At 47.5% G+C, this 16,507-nt stretch overlaps 1 protein-coding gene across 1 annotated transcript in view; it reads right to left on the minus strand.

Moving 5' to 3' along the window:
* Window positions 1-16,507, minus strand: part of UBA7 (ubiquitin like modifier activating enzyme 7) — a 1,701,784-nt gene that overhangs the window by 1,426,643 nt on the left and 258,634 nt on the right. The window contains exon 11 of the mRNA XM_069644160.1: window positions 4,832-4,933. Coding sequence (XP_069500261.1) covers window positions 4,832-4,933 — 102 coding nt within the window. The remainder of the gene's footprint in view (window positions 1-4,831; window positions 4,934-16,507) is intronic.

Raw genomic sequence — 16,507 nt, forward strand, 5'->3', positions numbered from 1 at the left:
ACAATCGGAGGGACCTCGACGCGTGAAGGATCATAGGTTAAGTGGACGTCACACTAGGGATAGTATTACTGCCACGGCCTGTCGACGACCCTTTTCGAGTTTCGAAAACAACAACTGTAATACTCCGCAGATTCCACTAGATGTCAGCCTATGCACAGCATGTGTCCTAAGCATATTTCACAAGCCTCAGAAATATATATATATTCAAATTGTAACTTGTATGTAAACTGAGTGCATTATCAATGTGATCATTAAATCTCTCGAACACCCCACAGTAGCTATTTTTTTGTCCACATGTGGCATAGCACACATTTGCCATATCAGAGGCCGTAATGTCTGCCCTTCATTACAGTTAACTCGCTTTGAAGGCAAACATGAGGGCATTTGGGTGGGCAGCAAAGAAACATTTGCTCGCATCAGATGTGCTGTTAGGAAGCGCCGACGGACACAGTGTTACTTGCCGTTATTGCATGCATGGCAGGAAAGGGATCAAAGCACACAAATCTAGTGGAGACGCAGGGACGGCTGGAAAACCCAGACACTTCACGCTCTTCCCCGGAGACCCAGAGAAGAGCGTAAAAACCTGGAGTCTTTGGGTAAAATCCAGAGGTTAGGCAGGTATGTCGGGCTAGCATTACATTACGAAAAAAGGAAATTCGTCGGAACAGCTTTCTCACATCTAATTGAAAACCTCTGGAACACCATACCCAAAGATATTGGAACCACAGAAGACCACATCACCTTCAGGAAATGACTCAAAACCTGGTTATTCAACAGACAATGACAACCGCAACGGGACAACGGCAGCAATAACATCACAGGTAAACAACTACAGAGTAGGCGAGATGGGCTGACGCGCCGCAACCAAGGACATTGGTAGATACCAACAAGCAGCAACCGAAGAATCACACCAGAGGCTCCAACAAACCGACCAACTTACTAACCCATTTCCTGCTTCTCCAACATAACCACTGCCACTACACTAGACTTTGAGTTAGCCAGACTACACATAAACACACTGGGAATCAATTCAATGTTCATATCCCATTTCTGAGATTCTGAAAATACACCTAGAGTGAACCACCTGCTACATAGTGCATAAAACCATCCACGACAAGTACACACCAAGTCACCATATAGTTATACAGCAACAGCCACCCGTGACTCTGGATCCCTTATGGACACAATCTAACCAATGCGCACAACCACAACCCACGCCAACATCACACGACACACTAACACAAACACTAGCACACACCCGAGGCACTGAGTCTTACCCATATGATTACAATGCACGTGGCCTCCCGCACCAACTCCCACAATGCAAAACAAAACTCACAGACGCCAGTTCCTCCTGGTGCCGAACCTATCCTCTCATCCTATCCTCACTAAACCCCAAACCCCCCTCTCTTGCAGAGCCATGCAAGCGCCTGGAGACTGCCCGTGGATGGTAGCAGTGCGCAGTCACTATAAATCAACATAACATGTGGACCTTCATTCCGCTGCACTCTCTACATTCCCCTGGCACCTGTCCACTTGGCCTCCCCTTAGCACTCGCCTAGCCCAAGGGCCCTCTACCCCCCTTACTCCTTCCCCCAGCGCTTGTGCTCTCTCCACTCCGACCTGCACTTCCTTTCCCTCCTTAGCATTAGCACATTCTGCTCTGCCCGGGATTTACACCCACCTCCCCACTCCCCTGCACTTCTTGTTACTGCACTTGCATGATCCAAATGACACAAGGCCTAGTAGGGCCGTTTTTGTTATATTTCATCGCTGCCCCCCCTTTTTGTCTTGTTGCACCTTGAAACATCATTTGCTGTATAGGCACATTATAGATACCCAATAAATAAATCAAATAAAAGTATGTGCAATTCATAGCTGTTCACCTAGTGCGTTATATGGCCTGTTTGTGGACGGCGTCCACTAATTAAAATCAACTGTGTGGATCCCTGCTTGTGTTTGTTACACACACACACACTTCCTGCATCTAAAACAGATACATTTGGTACTTGTGATTGTCCAGGAGTTTTATAGGTATATTACGAGCTACTGCTGGATGTTTGTGTGTTAAATCTAAGGGCAAGACTGTAATTAGACACGATTACACTATGTCAATTTGACGTTTGTTACTGATGTCCTTAGGTGGCGGGCTATGGTTTGCTCTGAAATTAGGGCCGCTCTGACAACACCCAGAAGGGTGGAAAATGGACCGGTCACCTACATGATCAATGGACTTACCCTGATGGACCATTGAAAAAGGACGATTGAAGGATAGATTGGGAGGATCTGTGCGGATCTCAGCCACCTCAGGGCTGACACACCTCACAGACCTATTGGGAGGTTTAAAGATTGCTTGGCCTCCACCTACTGGGTCCCTCAGTGCTGCTCCTCATGACCCTGTTTAGAGGTTAAAGATCACTGAGACCCCACCTGCTAAGCCCCCCATTGTTGCTGGTCTTTGCCTCTCCACTCTAAGGAAGTGGTCACCCCTTCAGGCTCCTTGGCTTCTGCGTTGACCCAATGCCCGAAGGCCAGCAACCCAAGCAGGACGTCAGCAGGGGGACACAGGTTGGGCATGGCACTGGTAGGGCAGAGGTGATAGGCGTAAGCAGAAGCAGCAATGGGCCCACCCAGGGTTCATAAAGCACTTCTGCTAAGTAACTCCCAAGCTATGCCCACATGATGGGTACAGAAAGGCGCGAGAGAAGAAAGCCTATTATGGGGCAATCCCGCCGGTGTGATGGATGCATTGAGTGCAACGGGTCCACAGGGAGTCTTTTATTTTTATGTGTTTTATTGTTTAAGGTTCGGACCTTGCATGAAAGCAGCAGAGCGCTGTACAGAGTGTGAGGTAGGCAGCGTTTGGGTTGGCATCTTTTAACAGTAGTGCAGTACTGTGAGTTGAGGTCTGAGTCTTCCCTAAACTTAGGTGACCCGTCTTTTAAAGATGTGGCTAGAGCACAAGAAAGGAATGACACTGAGGCAGAGACCGCCTCTCGTTACTGTACGCAAGCCAGCAGACTGAATTAGGGCTCCATGGAATGACTCCTTGTTCAAAATAGAAATCCTGGCAGAGCGCAGCTTACCATTGAAGAGCGTTGGGCACATTGTTGATTATTAATGTAAGTTGTGTATAATAGGTGTTGCTTTACCCCCTCGGCCTGTTCCACCATCTCACGCTGAGAGGTTGCCGTGGGACGAGCAGGAGTTTAGAGGTAACCTGGTTTGTACTGCCCTTGTGTTGATGGTATATAGTGGTTGCGTTGACCACAGTTTATGAGTGAACATTTAGTTCGACGTATTTGGGTGGCTGACCCAAAAAAATATTTATGTATATGTAGGAGAGTATAGGATAGTGGGCAGGGACTAAGGGAGAAGGTCATAGACACTATGATGACACCACGATATTAAAAAAGGGAACAAGTGTCGGATTACCCACAATAGGTCGGACTAAGAGTGCACTCAAAAATTGTGGTCGACGAAATGACACAGAACCCGAAATGACACATAATCGTTGTTGACCTATGCAGATTGGTAACCCCAACGTGACCTGGTACAAGAGCACATGTGATGCAGCCAATGTCAAACAGCTCAGGAAATACAGTCTTGGGTGCCCTCTTCGGGCCCCAACTTTGGCTATGTGGACCGATAGAACCTGCTGGTTCACCTAGGGAGGTGGCGTTCAGCAGGAGGCACTGCTGAATGAGATGGTAAGATGCTACCCAGATGTGGAATACAAGGGAACTCCGAAAAGGGTGTGGGTCATGAAAACAAGTTCATGGGGACCATTAATTGGCCATTTGATTCAACAACCCTTATATGTTGCTGGAATTAATGTGCTTAAGACCTGAAATGACTCATGAGTGTTCATGTAGCTGGGTAACATATGTAGACCATTTTATAGAGATTAAAGAACAGGACTCCTGTGCTGTGTGTTTTTCTGAAACAGGTGCAAAATTCTGTTACAGTATGTGGAACGCATGGTGTGCACCCCACTGTTGTCATTTCCACAGGGTTCTGACTCGGTGGAGCTACAACGGAACTCTGGTGGTCACAATGCAATGTGTTAAGGACTTGGAGACACAGCCACCTCCTGTGCTCAACCTTTTGTTGCTGGTTGCCATCATGATCACGTGTGCCTACTCCAGCTCATCTGGGGTGGGGGATGGTTGTGTAGTGCTTCCACTTCTAGCAAGGTGGCAGCAGGCAGTCACCAGGTAGGAGAGAAAACACTAGGCTACACAGTAAGCTTGTTTTGCTCCCAAACCATCAAAGTTTAAAATGGCGCCCAAGACATTGAAGGTGCTTCTCTGTAGAATTAGTGCTACACGAATAACCAAAACAATAACAATTAGTATGAGGTATTAATAACCCGGAAGGAGACTGCGCCAAATATTCCAAGAGAATATGCTTATTTACAAAAATGCCCTTCGATAATGACGTGTTTCGGTCTCCCAGAGACCTTTGACAAATGAGGGCTATTAATCTTAAATTCCTCTAGTGCCCCTGTCACGTTTGGCATTAATCCTCCATAGATAAAAGGGTTAGATCCCTTAGTATAGCAATGCAGCATCTAATCGCGTGTTGCAAAGAATCTCGAGGGGGCGAGAATATTTGGCGCAGCCTCCTTCCGGGTTATTAATACCTCCTACTAATGCTTAAGCGGGTTTTCTCTTGGATAAACCCAGTATCCGGTGAGACGCGACTATTTGCATTTAAGGAAACCTCTTTGAAATACATTCATCATCACAAGATGTCGCTATGTTAGACCAAGCCGCTACAGCCAAGATTCTTGGATAAAACAAAACAATAACAATACAGTAATACTCACAGGGGCACAGGCTTCTTCCGTCAGGGAAGCATCTTCAGGCACACACTCCAGGCTGTCAAAGTACATCCACTGCTTCAGGGGAGTGAACTTTCCAGAACATGCCTGAGGAGCAAGAAATAGTGGGAGTGTGTGAGGGATAAAGCTATCAGGTGCAAACAAGTGTACAGAAGTATGAATTGATGCACAGAAAGGAACAGAGCAGAGGAAAATGGAGGAAAAGAGCATTGGGGATGACATGTGAGAGCCCAGAAGATGGGGTCAGAGTGGGAGGTGACATCAAACATGATAGGAAAGAGAAGGGAGTGAAAGTTAAAGAAGAGAAAGGATGCAGGTGGGGTACAGAGTAAAATAGTATCAGAGAAGAATGTAATATGAGAATGACGGAACTCAAGATAGAGAGGGAGGAGAGATGAGAGAACGCATAGCCTGAAATCAAGTAAACCATTAGAGCAGTATGAAGACCCATAAAGGGTGGACAAACAGTAGGTGAGCTGATAAGAAAGTAAGCTCGAGAAAGAAAGGGACAGGGGCCATGTGATGGTAGGAAATGATCAAGGGAAAGTATGGATATATCGCGCCTCGGCTTAATGAGGGGGAGCAAAAGGGGAATAGGATGATGAATGCCGGCAATGCGAGGAAAATACTGGAAAATGCACAGGAGTGGTGAAGGACATACAGTGTATATACACAATGATACACATGTCCTGCTTGCAATCTGCTCCAATCGGGCATATATCAGGCAAGGGGTATAGGTACAGAGAGGTTGGGAGGGTAAAAACGGGGGCAAGATAGTGAGACGTGGCGAAGTGATACACAGAAAGGATATGAAGCTGTAAGGAGTGATAGCGGGAAAGAAAGCAATCAAAGAAAGAGGATTGGATGCACATGGTGGAGAAAGAAAAAAGAACAAGAATAAAGGATAAAAAGTGGAAGGGAGAGACAAAGGACTAAGAAGGAGATAGAAGAACAATAAGGTGATGAAGCTTGAGAAGACCAGACATTGCCCTATTGTTTCCCCAGCCCTTTCCTTCCTTCTGCTATGATCTCAATTCTCTACTCACGCTGCTGCTACCCTCTGCCTTTCTGTTTCCCATTAATATGTGACTTTAATCTTGATATTTAAGTCCTATACTCCACCTATTGTTTTCTTCTGGTTACTGATTATTTTTATTTACCACAAACCTGCAACCCGCCTGTTCATATTTCTGGCCCATTGCATGAGCGTTTCTTCTCTCATTTCACCTCTGACTCCATTATTTCTGTTGTTCCTTTTCTCTCCACTGATCATATACTTTTGCCTTTTCATATATCCTGCCAACTACTTTCTTCCCATCCACTCCTGTGCATTCATTCATGCCTTGTGATCTGCACAATTTTGATAATCTGTCCCTTATTTTTGTTTTGCAGTATTCTCTTCCACCACTTGTAACATTCTCTCCCTACAGCCCGGTTCCTCTTCTCGCACTTACTCGTTAGACTACTTACCCCTCTTCCCCTCTTTTCCTTCTCTTAAACCACTGCAGACCTGGTTTTTCCTTTCCCCCCAAAATGCCCAGAATATTTTTCAGAAACCTGAGCAGTGCTGGAAGAAGTTTAATTCCCTTCTATTCCACGCAAAGCAGCTTTATTCTCCATTTTGTATCCCAACACCCTTGCCATCTTGTTGCTATGCTTAACCACCTTCTGGCACCCTGGGCTCCTGTGCCTGCTTTCAGCTCTACACCTATGATGCTGCTTCCTATTTTTCCATTTCCCGCTCATCCGTTTCATTCTTTTCTGTTATCTCCATCTAATCCATCCCTCCCCTCTGCATCCTTTGCTTCTTTTGCCTCTCTAAGACAGATCTTGCTGTTCTTTTCCAAAGGGACACTCCTACTGCTGCTGCCCATGATTCTCTCCCATTCACACTCCTTTACTAAGCATTTCGCAGCTTCTCCCCTACCTTCTATATCTCTTTATTCATTATTTCTCCTTTGGTGCATTCCCTATATCCATTGGGCCCCTTTACCTATCACCCTGTCTTTCTTTTCTCTCTAAACTCCCGCAATGTGCAGCCTATACTCAACTCTCACCCTGTCTTCACACTCACTCTCCGTCTGGTTTCCACTCTGCCTACTCTAATGAAACAGCTCTGCTATATGTCACGAACTTCCTCACTTCTGTTCTGCACAACAACATGTCATCTCTTCTTATGAACATGGATTTCATTGCAGCTTTTAAAACAGTTGATCCTTCTCTATTTTGTTCATCCTCTTCTCTTTATGTATTTGGTTCTGTCCTTTCTTTGCTGTCAGCTGTGACAAAGTGACATCATGCTCATCCTCACATGGACCTGGAAATGCAGCCTGTGAGACCAACAATATTCCCAGACAAAGTCACCCAATCCAGCCCAGAAAGCGCAGATTGCGAATACCACGATTCCCAGAATCCACTTCTTGTTGGGGAGGAAAACCTGGATCGGGTCTAGAAGAATTACCTATGGATTTGGTTGTGAAAAGCCCAAAGAAAAACACTATCTGGATTCCTAGGGTAAAGAGGGTCCTCAAAGAGCTCCTCTATTACCCAAATGGTATCAACAGACTGGTAAGACGAAGCGTACATCTCCCACAATCCCACTTTACTTCTGATGGTAAACTCAGAAACCAAGAAGATCGAAGAACCTCACAGGAGTATTGTACAACCCCCATGTCCTTCATGGGGAACCCGCAACCTACCTCAGTTAATATGTTGAGGGTTTGAAGGAAGTGAAACACCTCACTGCAGTTCAATCAATACGGGAAATGTCCCCAAGAGTCACACGTAGGAGAATAGTTTTTTTGTAGCCTCTCCACCCATCAAGTGGAAGGCTCAGCACTCACCTGGAGTTCAGAAGGGTCAGGTTCCTCGAAGTACCAGGCAACGGTAACTACCAAAAGCAGACATGGAGTGAGAACTGTATCTGCCAAACATCCAGAGGAGGTAACATTGTGGTCTACAATTATGCGTGGCGGCTGCCTTTTAAAGACCTCCTGCAAGAGGACACATCTACACTTCCCTCTAACACTAAGTATGAGACAACTCGAGCACATCAGGCTGCGGTCATTCAAGAAAAGGCACAACAGTGGTTGCAGTCTTGGCGAAGATTGGTGGTGGGAGCAAAAGGAGCTGGAGCAGGAGGAAGGATGCTAGAAAGAGGTTGCTAGAGAGTAGGAAAGAAAGCGCAAGGTGATAAGAGTAAATAGAGGTAGTGGAGAGTGAAGTGGGGTGTGGATGAACAGTAGGAGTGAGATTTGACAGAAGTAGAAAGCCCCTGGAACTGAGAGGGAACCCAATGTTGGAGGAAGAGGAACCCAGGAGGATGGGACGAGAGTAGGAGAAACAGCGGAGTGTGTCAAGAAGGAGATTGGAATAAGAGTTAAAGAGAAGGAAGTGGCTAAGAGAGGGAAGGTTGAACCTGGAGGAGCTCCAAGAGGAAAGAGGGAATCGCACCATGACCAAAGGCAGTGTGACAGAATGCTGGGTGCAGGTACAAGTATGTGGTGGAGTGTTGAGGAGGTGGTAAGGAGAAGAGAGAAAAGCCGATGAGTGGAATAAGAGGACCCTATAGGCAGGCGACTGGGCCGGCTCATTGAGGTAGACAAGGCAGGGTTGTTGGGGACTAAAACCAAGGCCCTAAAACAGGGAGGTGGAAAGACGAATCAGACGCAGCCTGTAGGGAAGCTCTGGGGGCCAGCCTGCTTATGCTGCCACAGCCCCAGCTCCTGCTCTTGACCAGGCATACCAAGCATGCTTGCAAAGGGTCTGAGATCCAGGAAGGGGTCTCCCAAAAGAGGAGAAGCAGAAGCCAAGGAGCTGAGAAGTATAGTGGAAAAGAGGTGACAGAATAATAAGATGGCCGAATTCACTCCAGAGACCTTTTTGTACGAGATCCTGAGACATTTGATGGAAGCAGAGAGACTTTTTGCCGAATCATAGCAATATTTGCTTTGAGCCCCAGAGACTTTCATTTGATCCCCCAACACTCTTTCATTGCCTTAGAGACAACAATGCAGGGAGAAATTATCCTTTACAGTGTTGAGGGGCGCCTCCCATCATCCTCACATTGGGATAAAGCATTTGGAAAGAATTTACTTACTTACCGTAATAGCATTTCTGATGATTGTATCTGCTTAGATTCACATGTTGTGCATATAGTCTGACATCTATTGGTAATCGCAGAGTATTGGATCTTGTCTTTCGAGGATCGAAAGGGGACGTCGACATGGGCGTGCCTGTAACACTATCCCTAACGTGACGTGTAGTATACCTAAAATCCCTCATGTGTTGAGGTCCATCCGATTGTATTTTTTCTGCCATGAGGGAGCCTTATGACTATCGTGAGTGAGTACAGAGAGACAGAAGTAGCAAGATGTCTATGATCCTTCCATCCGAGAAGGGAGGAAGGGTGGGCGCATGGGAATCTAAGCAGATACAATCATCAGAAATGCTATTACGGTAAGTAATGCATGTCTTCTGATGCTTGTGAATCTGCTTAGAATCACATGCTCTGCATAGACTAGCGAGCAGTACCCAGAGTTGGTGGTGGGATGTGAGAAGGAACAGTAGTGAAAAGATGTCTTAGTACTGCTTGTCCCACCTGAGAATCAGACCTAGAGTGAGTGTCTAGGCAATAGTGTTTTGTAAAGGTGTGTACCGAACTCCAGATTGCCGCCTTGCAAATAGATTTGTGGGGAACATCTATAATGAAAGCTATGGAAGCCCCAGTGCCCCAAGTAGAGTGTGCTATAGGCTTGAAGGGCAGATCTCTCTTGGCAGGAGTGTAGCAGAGTGTGATGCAATTGACAATCCACCTCGAGATGGCGATTTAGAGACAGGGTCCCATTCTCCACTCGCCACCACTGAAATCAAAAACTGGTTTGTTTTCCTTAGTAGTTTACTTCTTTCCAGATAGTACATGACTATCTGCGCACATCAAGTGTGTGTAGGCTTCCTTCTGCCACATTAGTGGGGTTCTGGAAGAATGTGGGCAGTTCTATTGATTGGTTCACATGGAACTTTTAAATGAATTTGGGCCCAAACTGTGGGTGAGTGCGCAGAACCACCTTATCTCTGTGAATTGTGACAAAAGGGTCTAGAATTGAAAGGACCTGTAGCTCACTAACTCTTCTTCTTGAAGTGACTGCCACTAGGAGGGCAGTCTTGTAAGTGAGTGCTTTGAGGCTAGCCTTATGCATGGGTTCAAATGGAGATCCCATACAATACCACATTTAGGTCCCATCCAGGAGCCGGGATTGAAATAGAGGAATGCATGCATTATTTTAACCCCTTCCATGAAAGCTTTGATTACTGGGATCTTCCACCATAACACATTTCGCTGGGCTGTGGCATAGGCTGAAAGTGCAGCTAAGTGGAACTTCAGGGAATTAATAACCAGACCTGAGTCTATTAGGTGGGTCAGGTATAGTACAATATGAGCAGGAGAGCAGTCTATGGGATTGTTGCTCTTGGAATTGCACCAGATGACGAAGCACTTCCATTTATTGGAGTAGCAATGTCTGGTGTTAGGCTTTCTTGCTTCTCTAAGTATATCCATGTATCTCTGAGGAAGTTGGAGGTTCCCGAACTCTATGACCTCAGGAGCCAGGCAATCAGTTGAGTTTGCGGGCATGGATGAAAAGTTTCCCTCTTGTCCTGTGATAGCATGTTGTATGGGCAAGGTTGTTTCATCGGAGGAGAGATTGACATCTTCATCAGATGAGAGAAACAGGTTTGGCAGGCCCACATCGGGGACACCAATATCATGGTGACTGGTTCTTGGTGCATCTTGTGCACTATCTTGTTGAGTAGGGGAGTCGGGGCAAAAGCATACACAAATTTCCCTGACCATGTTATCCAGAAACCGTTCCTCTTGGATTGGTTTTGAGGGTACCTGGAGGCGTAATCTGGGCATTGTGAGTTCTCCAGAGTTGCGAACAAGTCAATCACTGGGAAGTCCAATTCTCCGAAAACATTGGAGACGATGGGCCTCATTACAGGGTGGGCGGTAGCCATGGCGCTATTAGCGCCATGGCTACCCCCTTGCCGCATTCCGGGTCCGTGTTCCCGGAATGGGGACTTACCAGGTCATTCCGACCTTGGCGGTACCGGTAAGTCTCCATTCCAGGAACCATTCCGCATTCCCATTTGAGCCCCCATAGGGCTCAATGGGAATGGGGAAGGAGCTAATAACGGGCCCGCTAATTCTGAAGTCCCTCAACGGGTCCCTTCCTTAACGCCTGGCAAAACCAGGCGTTAAGGAAGGGACCCGCTAAGGGACCTCGTAGTAGGGCGGTAAGGGATTACCGGCACCGGTGCCCCTACCGGTGCCGGTAATCCCTTACAGCCTACCATGCAATGAGGCCCGATGTCTTCACATAGTCGCCATTCGTACTCTGTGGGTAGCGGGAAGTCTCTGCTGAGCATGTCTGCCAGAGGATTGAGTTCTCCTGGAACATGTTGAGACAAGAGGAACATCTTGTGTCTGAGAGCCCACTTCCATATGTTGTGGGACAGTTTGGATAACCCTGGAGAGTGAGTGCCTCCTTGCTTGTTCAGGTAATACATGGTCATGGTGCTGTCCGTGAGGACTAGTACTGTCTTCCCCTGTAACTGTGTCTGAAAGGCCTTGAGGGCTTTGAACACTGCTAACAGCTCCAACAGGTTTATGTGGTTGGATGCTACTGCTGGGGTCCAAACGCCGTGAGCCGTTTGCTGAAGGAGATGAGCCCCCCCCCCCCCCACCCTGTGAGAGATGCGTCCGTAGTGAGAGTGGCTTCTACTGCAGGGGTCGTGAAGGTCTTCCCCTTCAAGAGGTTCTCCCTCGACCACCACTGCAGAGAGACAACGAGGGCTGCCGAGAAAACCACTAGATTGTCCCATTGTCCGCTGGCCTGACACCATTGGCTGTTGAGCCACTCTTGCATGGGGCGCATGCGCAAACGTGCGTGTGGGACTAAATAAATGCAAGAGGCCATCATTCCTAACAGACGCATGGCTTTGCATATTGTCACCTTTCGACTGGCTACATATTGAGGGATCTGAAACAGCATGTTTTGAACTCTCTCGTTGGAGGGGAAGATGAGGCCGTCTTCTGTCAGAATCAGGGCCCCCAGAAATTGCTTGACTTGGTTGGGATCTATGCTGGATTTCTTCTCATTTATTGAGAATCCCAGACTGAAGAGTAGATCTATCGTCTTTTGGGTGTTTGATCGGCATGTTCCGTATTAATCCCCTGTTCTGAGCCAGTCGTTGAGGTAAGGAGAAACTGGGATGGATTGCCTGCGCAGGTGAGCTGCCGCTACTGCCAGTACCTTTGTAAATACTCTTGGGGCTGAGGAAATGCGGAAGGGAAGGTCCTTGAACTGATAGTGCTTGTTTTCTGTGTGCTGGCAACATTGAAATATGAAAGTATGTATCTTTCTTGTCCAATGTTGCCCCCTGTGTCAGTAGAGGGATTACCTCTTGCAGCGTTATCATTCAAAACCTTTTGTGGTTTGACAAACTTGTTCGGTGTAGCTTTCGATGTTGCAGGAATTTTCTGCGTCGGCGCACTCTTAAGAGGCGTCTCGACGTCCTTATTAATTTTGGTGCTGACACCCTTGTCAGTGGAATGCCCATACGCATGCCACTTATGCGGTTGCGGGGAGGGCTGCCGATCCTGTGGATCGGCGGGTTCCGTCGAAGAATTCGGCGTACCCGTTGGTGTCTTTGACCGCCCTGACGAGTTCGTCGAGGCAGTTCGGGGGGTTGTGTGTTTACCTTTGTGAGTAGTGTGTGCGTCCCTGTCGCCGGGATGTACACTCCCCATAGCAGAACTGTCGGTCTGCCTGCCACTCCGAAGATAGGTCAATGGCATCTGTGTCAGAGCCCCGGCTGTCGCTAAGTTCCTCATCACTGTCTGCACCTGCAGCAGTGGGGGAGCTACCCTCGGCCTGCATCATGGCGTAGGCCGCCCACCGTTTAACTCGCCGGTCTTTGATCGTCTTAGGACGCAAGAGCTGGCAAGACCGACAGGATGCCTTGTGGTGATCTCGAGGGAGACACTTATTGCACATACAGTGCGTGTCCTTCCAGGGGTACTTGCCTTTACAAGAAGGGCAAAATTTAAAAGGTGCCCTGTTCGTAGCTCATGTTTACAGTGACAGCAAAACCAGAGGAGGAAAGAGAGGGGAGAAGGAAATACATTCTTGAAAAGAAATAGAGCTCTGGACCCCATTCTCCCTACTGTGTAGGCCTGGCTGGAGGGCAAGGCCACGTGGTCGACAGCGTCGACCGGAGCACCAGCCATCAAAGTCAGGAGTTGTCTTCCACAGTGGTAGTCAGGTAGTTGTCGATGGGGACGAATATATCAAACGACAGGAGGTCGTGGACAAAGAAATTAGTTAGCAATTTTACAAGCTCTGCATAAGGTGACAAGCTAGCTGGGCGGAACAAAACTATCTGAGGGACCTCGATGCGAGAGGGATTCTGGGTACAGTACACATCACATTAGGGATAGCGTTACAGGCACGGCCATGTCGACATTCCCTTTTGATCCTCGAAAGACAAGATACAATACTCCGCGATTACCACTAGATGTCGGACTATATGCAAAGCATGTGATTCTAAGCAGATTTACAAGCATCAGAAATAACTTTAGTTAAACTTCATATCCTTGTTCAATTTCCTCTTCTGTATCTTCGGTGGGTGATTCCTCCGCCCCGCCCTCATAATGCATTGGTGTCCTACAGGGTCCAGTCCTTGGTCCACATCTATTCCCTCTTTATACTAAGCCTCTTTACTCTAATATCGCTTTGAGTGCACTCTGTTCCCGATTCCTGATCCCCTCCAAGCCCGCCTCCCACCTTGCCCACCAGACTCTGATTGGCTGAGAAAACCTTCTTAAATCACTCCCTAGGGCAGCCCCCTGCCCGTGCAGCCACCTTTGGCAAAGGGTCCGAGGCAAATGGCAGCTCCTTCAGTAGCAGCTCCTGACTGTCTTTGCCTGTGTTTGTCAATTGAGCATGCAGCGCAGCCGTCAACCAGCAGCGACTGACAAAGTAAGAAAGGTGCGGGCAGGGGCAACAGCCATTACTGCTCCATATTAAACTTTCCAACCTCTCTTATTACTCCTTTTACCAATGCTTTAGTCTGCTGTACTTCGCCCACATTTGTATGTTGCGAAGGGCACTTAGGCCCTTCCAGGTAACTTGCATCCTGTTGTTTTAGCTTTTCCTGCTGTGTGTTGAAACCTAGGTTTTTCCCTCCTTTCTAGGAAATTAGTATCTAGATGTTTTGTTGTTCCTGCTGTATGATGAAACCGTGGCTTTTTCCCCGTTTGCAGGAAATTCATATCTAGGAGTTTTGTTTTTTCTGCTGTATGTTGAAACTGAGGTGTTTCCCTTTATCCTGGACACTTGATTCTAGCTGGTCGCATTGCTGTTGTGTTGAAGTTGATTTGTGTTTCTCCCTCATCCGTTGTCAGGCCTCCCTTGGCCCCCCTGTCCCCTCCCCTCCTACTCTCCCCTTCTCTCCTACATCCCCTAGTGAGGTCCCTGGAGGGCCCCCACTCTGTTAGAGTCACCTCCAAAAGGTGTTCCCCTGCTCCTCCTGAACTCTCTAGGACAACATTGCCTCCGTTGCTCGAGCCTTGGCAGACTCTGCGATCACTCCTTGCCACTGTGCTCCTTCCTGCTTCTGCTCAAACACTCCCATGTGCACCCTCTCATCTAAAGTGCAAGTAAACCTGTTCACTTGCACTTAATGTTCCCTTCCTTTCCCTCCCACCTGAGCACCCCTCCTCCCCTTCCTGGACTTCTCCTCCTCCCCCTCCTCTGCCTCATCTCCCTCCTCCCTCATTTCTGTTACCACACTTGCACGCTCCCTCCAATTGTCTCACAACCTATTGGGGACGTTATTGTTTGCCCTCTTCCCTGTTCATCCCCAACGTACATTACCCCTCCGCCCCCTCTCCCCTCTTGCTTTTACTGCACTTGCACACTCAAAATTGTCTCACAACCTAGTAGGAACGTTTTTCTTTGTCTTCATCGCTTTACATCCCACCCTACTCTTCCCCTCCTCCCTCCCCTCTTTTCTGTTACTGCACGTTCCGAATTGTCTCACGACCTAGTTGGAATGTTATTGTTTGTTTTCTTCCCGTTACATCCCATCCTACTCTTCCCCTTCCCCTCTTTTCTGTTACTGTACTTGCATGCTCCGAAATTTGCTCACGACCTAGTAGGAACAGTACGGTTTGTCTTCTTCCCTGTTCCCCCCACTACCTTCACCTCCTCTCTTCCCCTCCCTTCCCCTGCTTTCTTGTTATGGCACTTACATGTTTTGAATGTTCAAGACCTAGTAGGAAACTTATTGTTGTGTTCTCCCTGTACCTTGTCGTTATGTGCCTTGAAACACCATTTGGCTGTATAGGCGCATTATAAATACCCAATAAATAAATTAAAACATCTCTTCTTTTAGTCTAAGATGTCACTTGCATGTGGATGACCCCAACATTTTCTTTTCCTTCACTGGTCATCTTCAGGTCATTATCATGGACTGACCTTCTGCTGCTAAATGCTGGATAATTTTCCAATTACTACATTTTAATTCATCCTAAACTGAAATTCAGTTTTCCCTGTCCCTTCTCCTCATACCGGTCTCCCACCTCAGCATATCTGATATCCCTGTACTATGCTTCCCCTCTCTGTAATTGGCCCTTACCATGCTTGACCCCTCACTGACTTTCTATACTTTAATTCTTCTCTACATCTCTTGCTTCCAAACAAAAATCCATCCTTTATTCTCAGGAAGGAACAAGTTACTTACCTGTAACTATTGTTCTCCAGCATGGTTCTGGCATGGATTCACATGCTCATGAATATTCCCCGTCGTCAGGCCGGGAATCCTCGGTAAAGAAAAAATCAGTATCAGTTTCGTTTCTGATCTGTCTTTCTCAGTAGTAACCAATCACTGGTCTCTGGGTCATACTGCCCCCAGCCAATGACTGCCCTCTCCCTAAGCCCCGCCTCAGGCAGCCATCTTCAGATTTGGTAGCACGCAAAGTGGCAGTATGACCAAGTGAAGAGCCGTAGAGGGGTCGGAGGAAGGGTTTGCATGTGAATCCATGCCAGACCCATGCTGGAGAACAACAGTTACAGGTAAGTAACTTGTTCCTTCTCCAGCATGGGGTCTGGCATGGATTCACATGCTCATGAATATAAGAATACATAGCAGTACACACATGCACAACCAACGGGAGGTGGAAAAAAGGCTCAACATTAAGCATTACATCAAAACTCAACATTAAGCAGTTCTTACCTCCTCACCAGGCTCACCTTAGGCGAACAAGTAGCTCAGCACCGCTTGGCCGAACCTGGACTCCTCCCTGGAATCCCGGTTGACGCAGTAGAATCTCGTGAAGGTGTGCGTCGACCTCCACGTAGCAGCCCTGCAGATGTCCAGCAGGGGCACACCACACAAGAACGCTGTGGTAGCAGCGATAGCTCTGGTCGAATGGGCTCTCGGACGGCCAGGCAACTGTCGGTTTGCCAACCGATGACAGTGCGTGATGCAGCCGGTGAGCCATCTGGAAATGGAAGCCTTCGAGAGAGCCTTCCCTTGGTTCACAGGTCCAAAGTTCGCAAAAAGCTTCAGCGCTCTAGCCACATCCAGCGAGTGCAA

The sequence above is a fragment of the Ambystoma mexicanum genome, chromosome 2p (genome assembly GCF_040938575.1).
Source record: "Ambystoma mexicanum isolate Mex_15411 chromosome 2p, UKY_AmexF1_1, whole genome shotgun sequence".
Lineage (NCBI taxonomy): Eukaryota > Metazoa > Chordata > Amphibia > Caudata > Ambystomatidae > Ambystoma > Ambystoma mexicanum.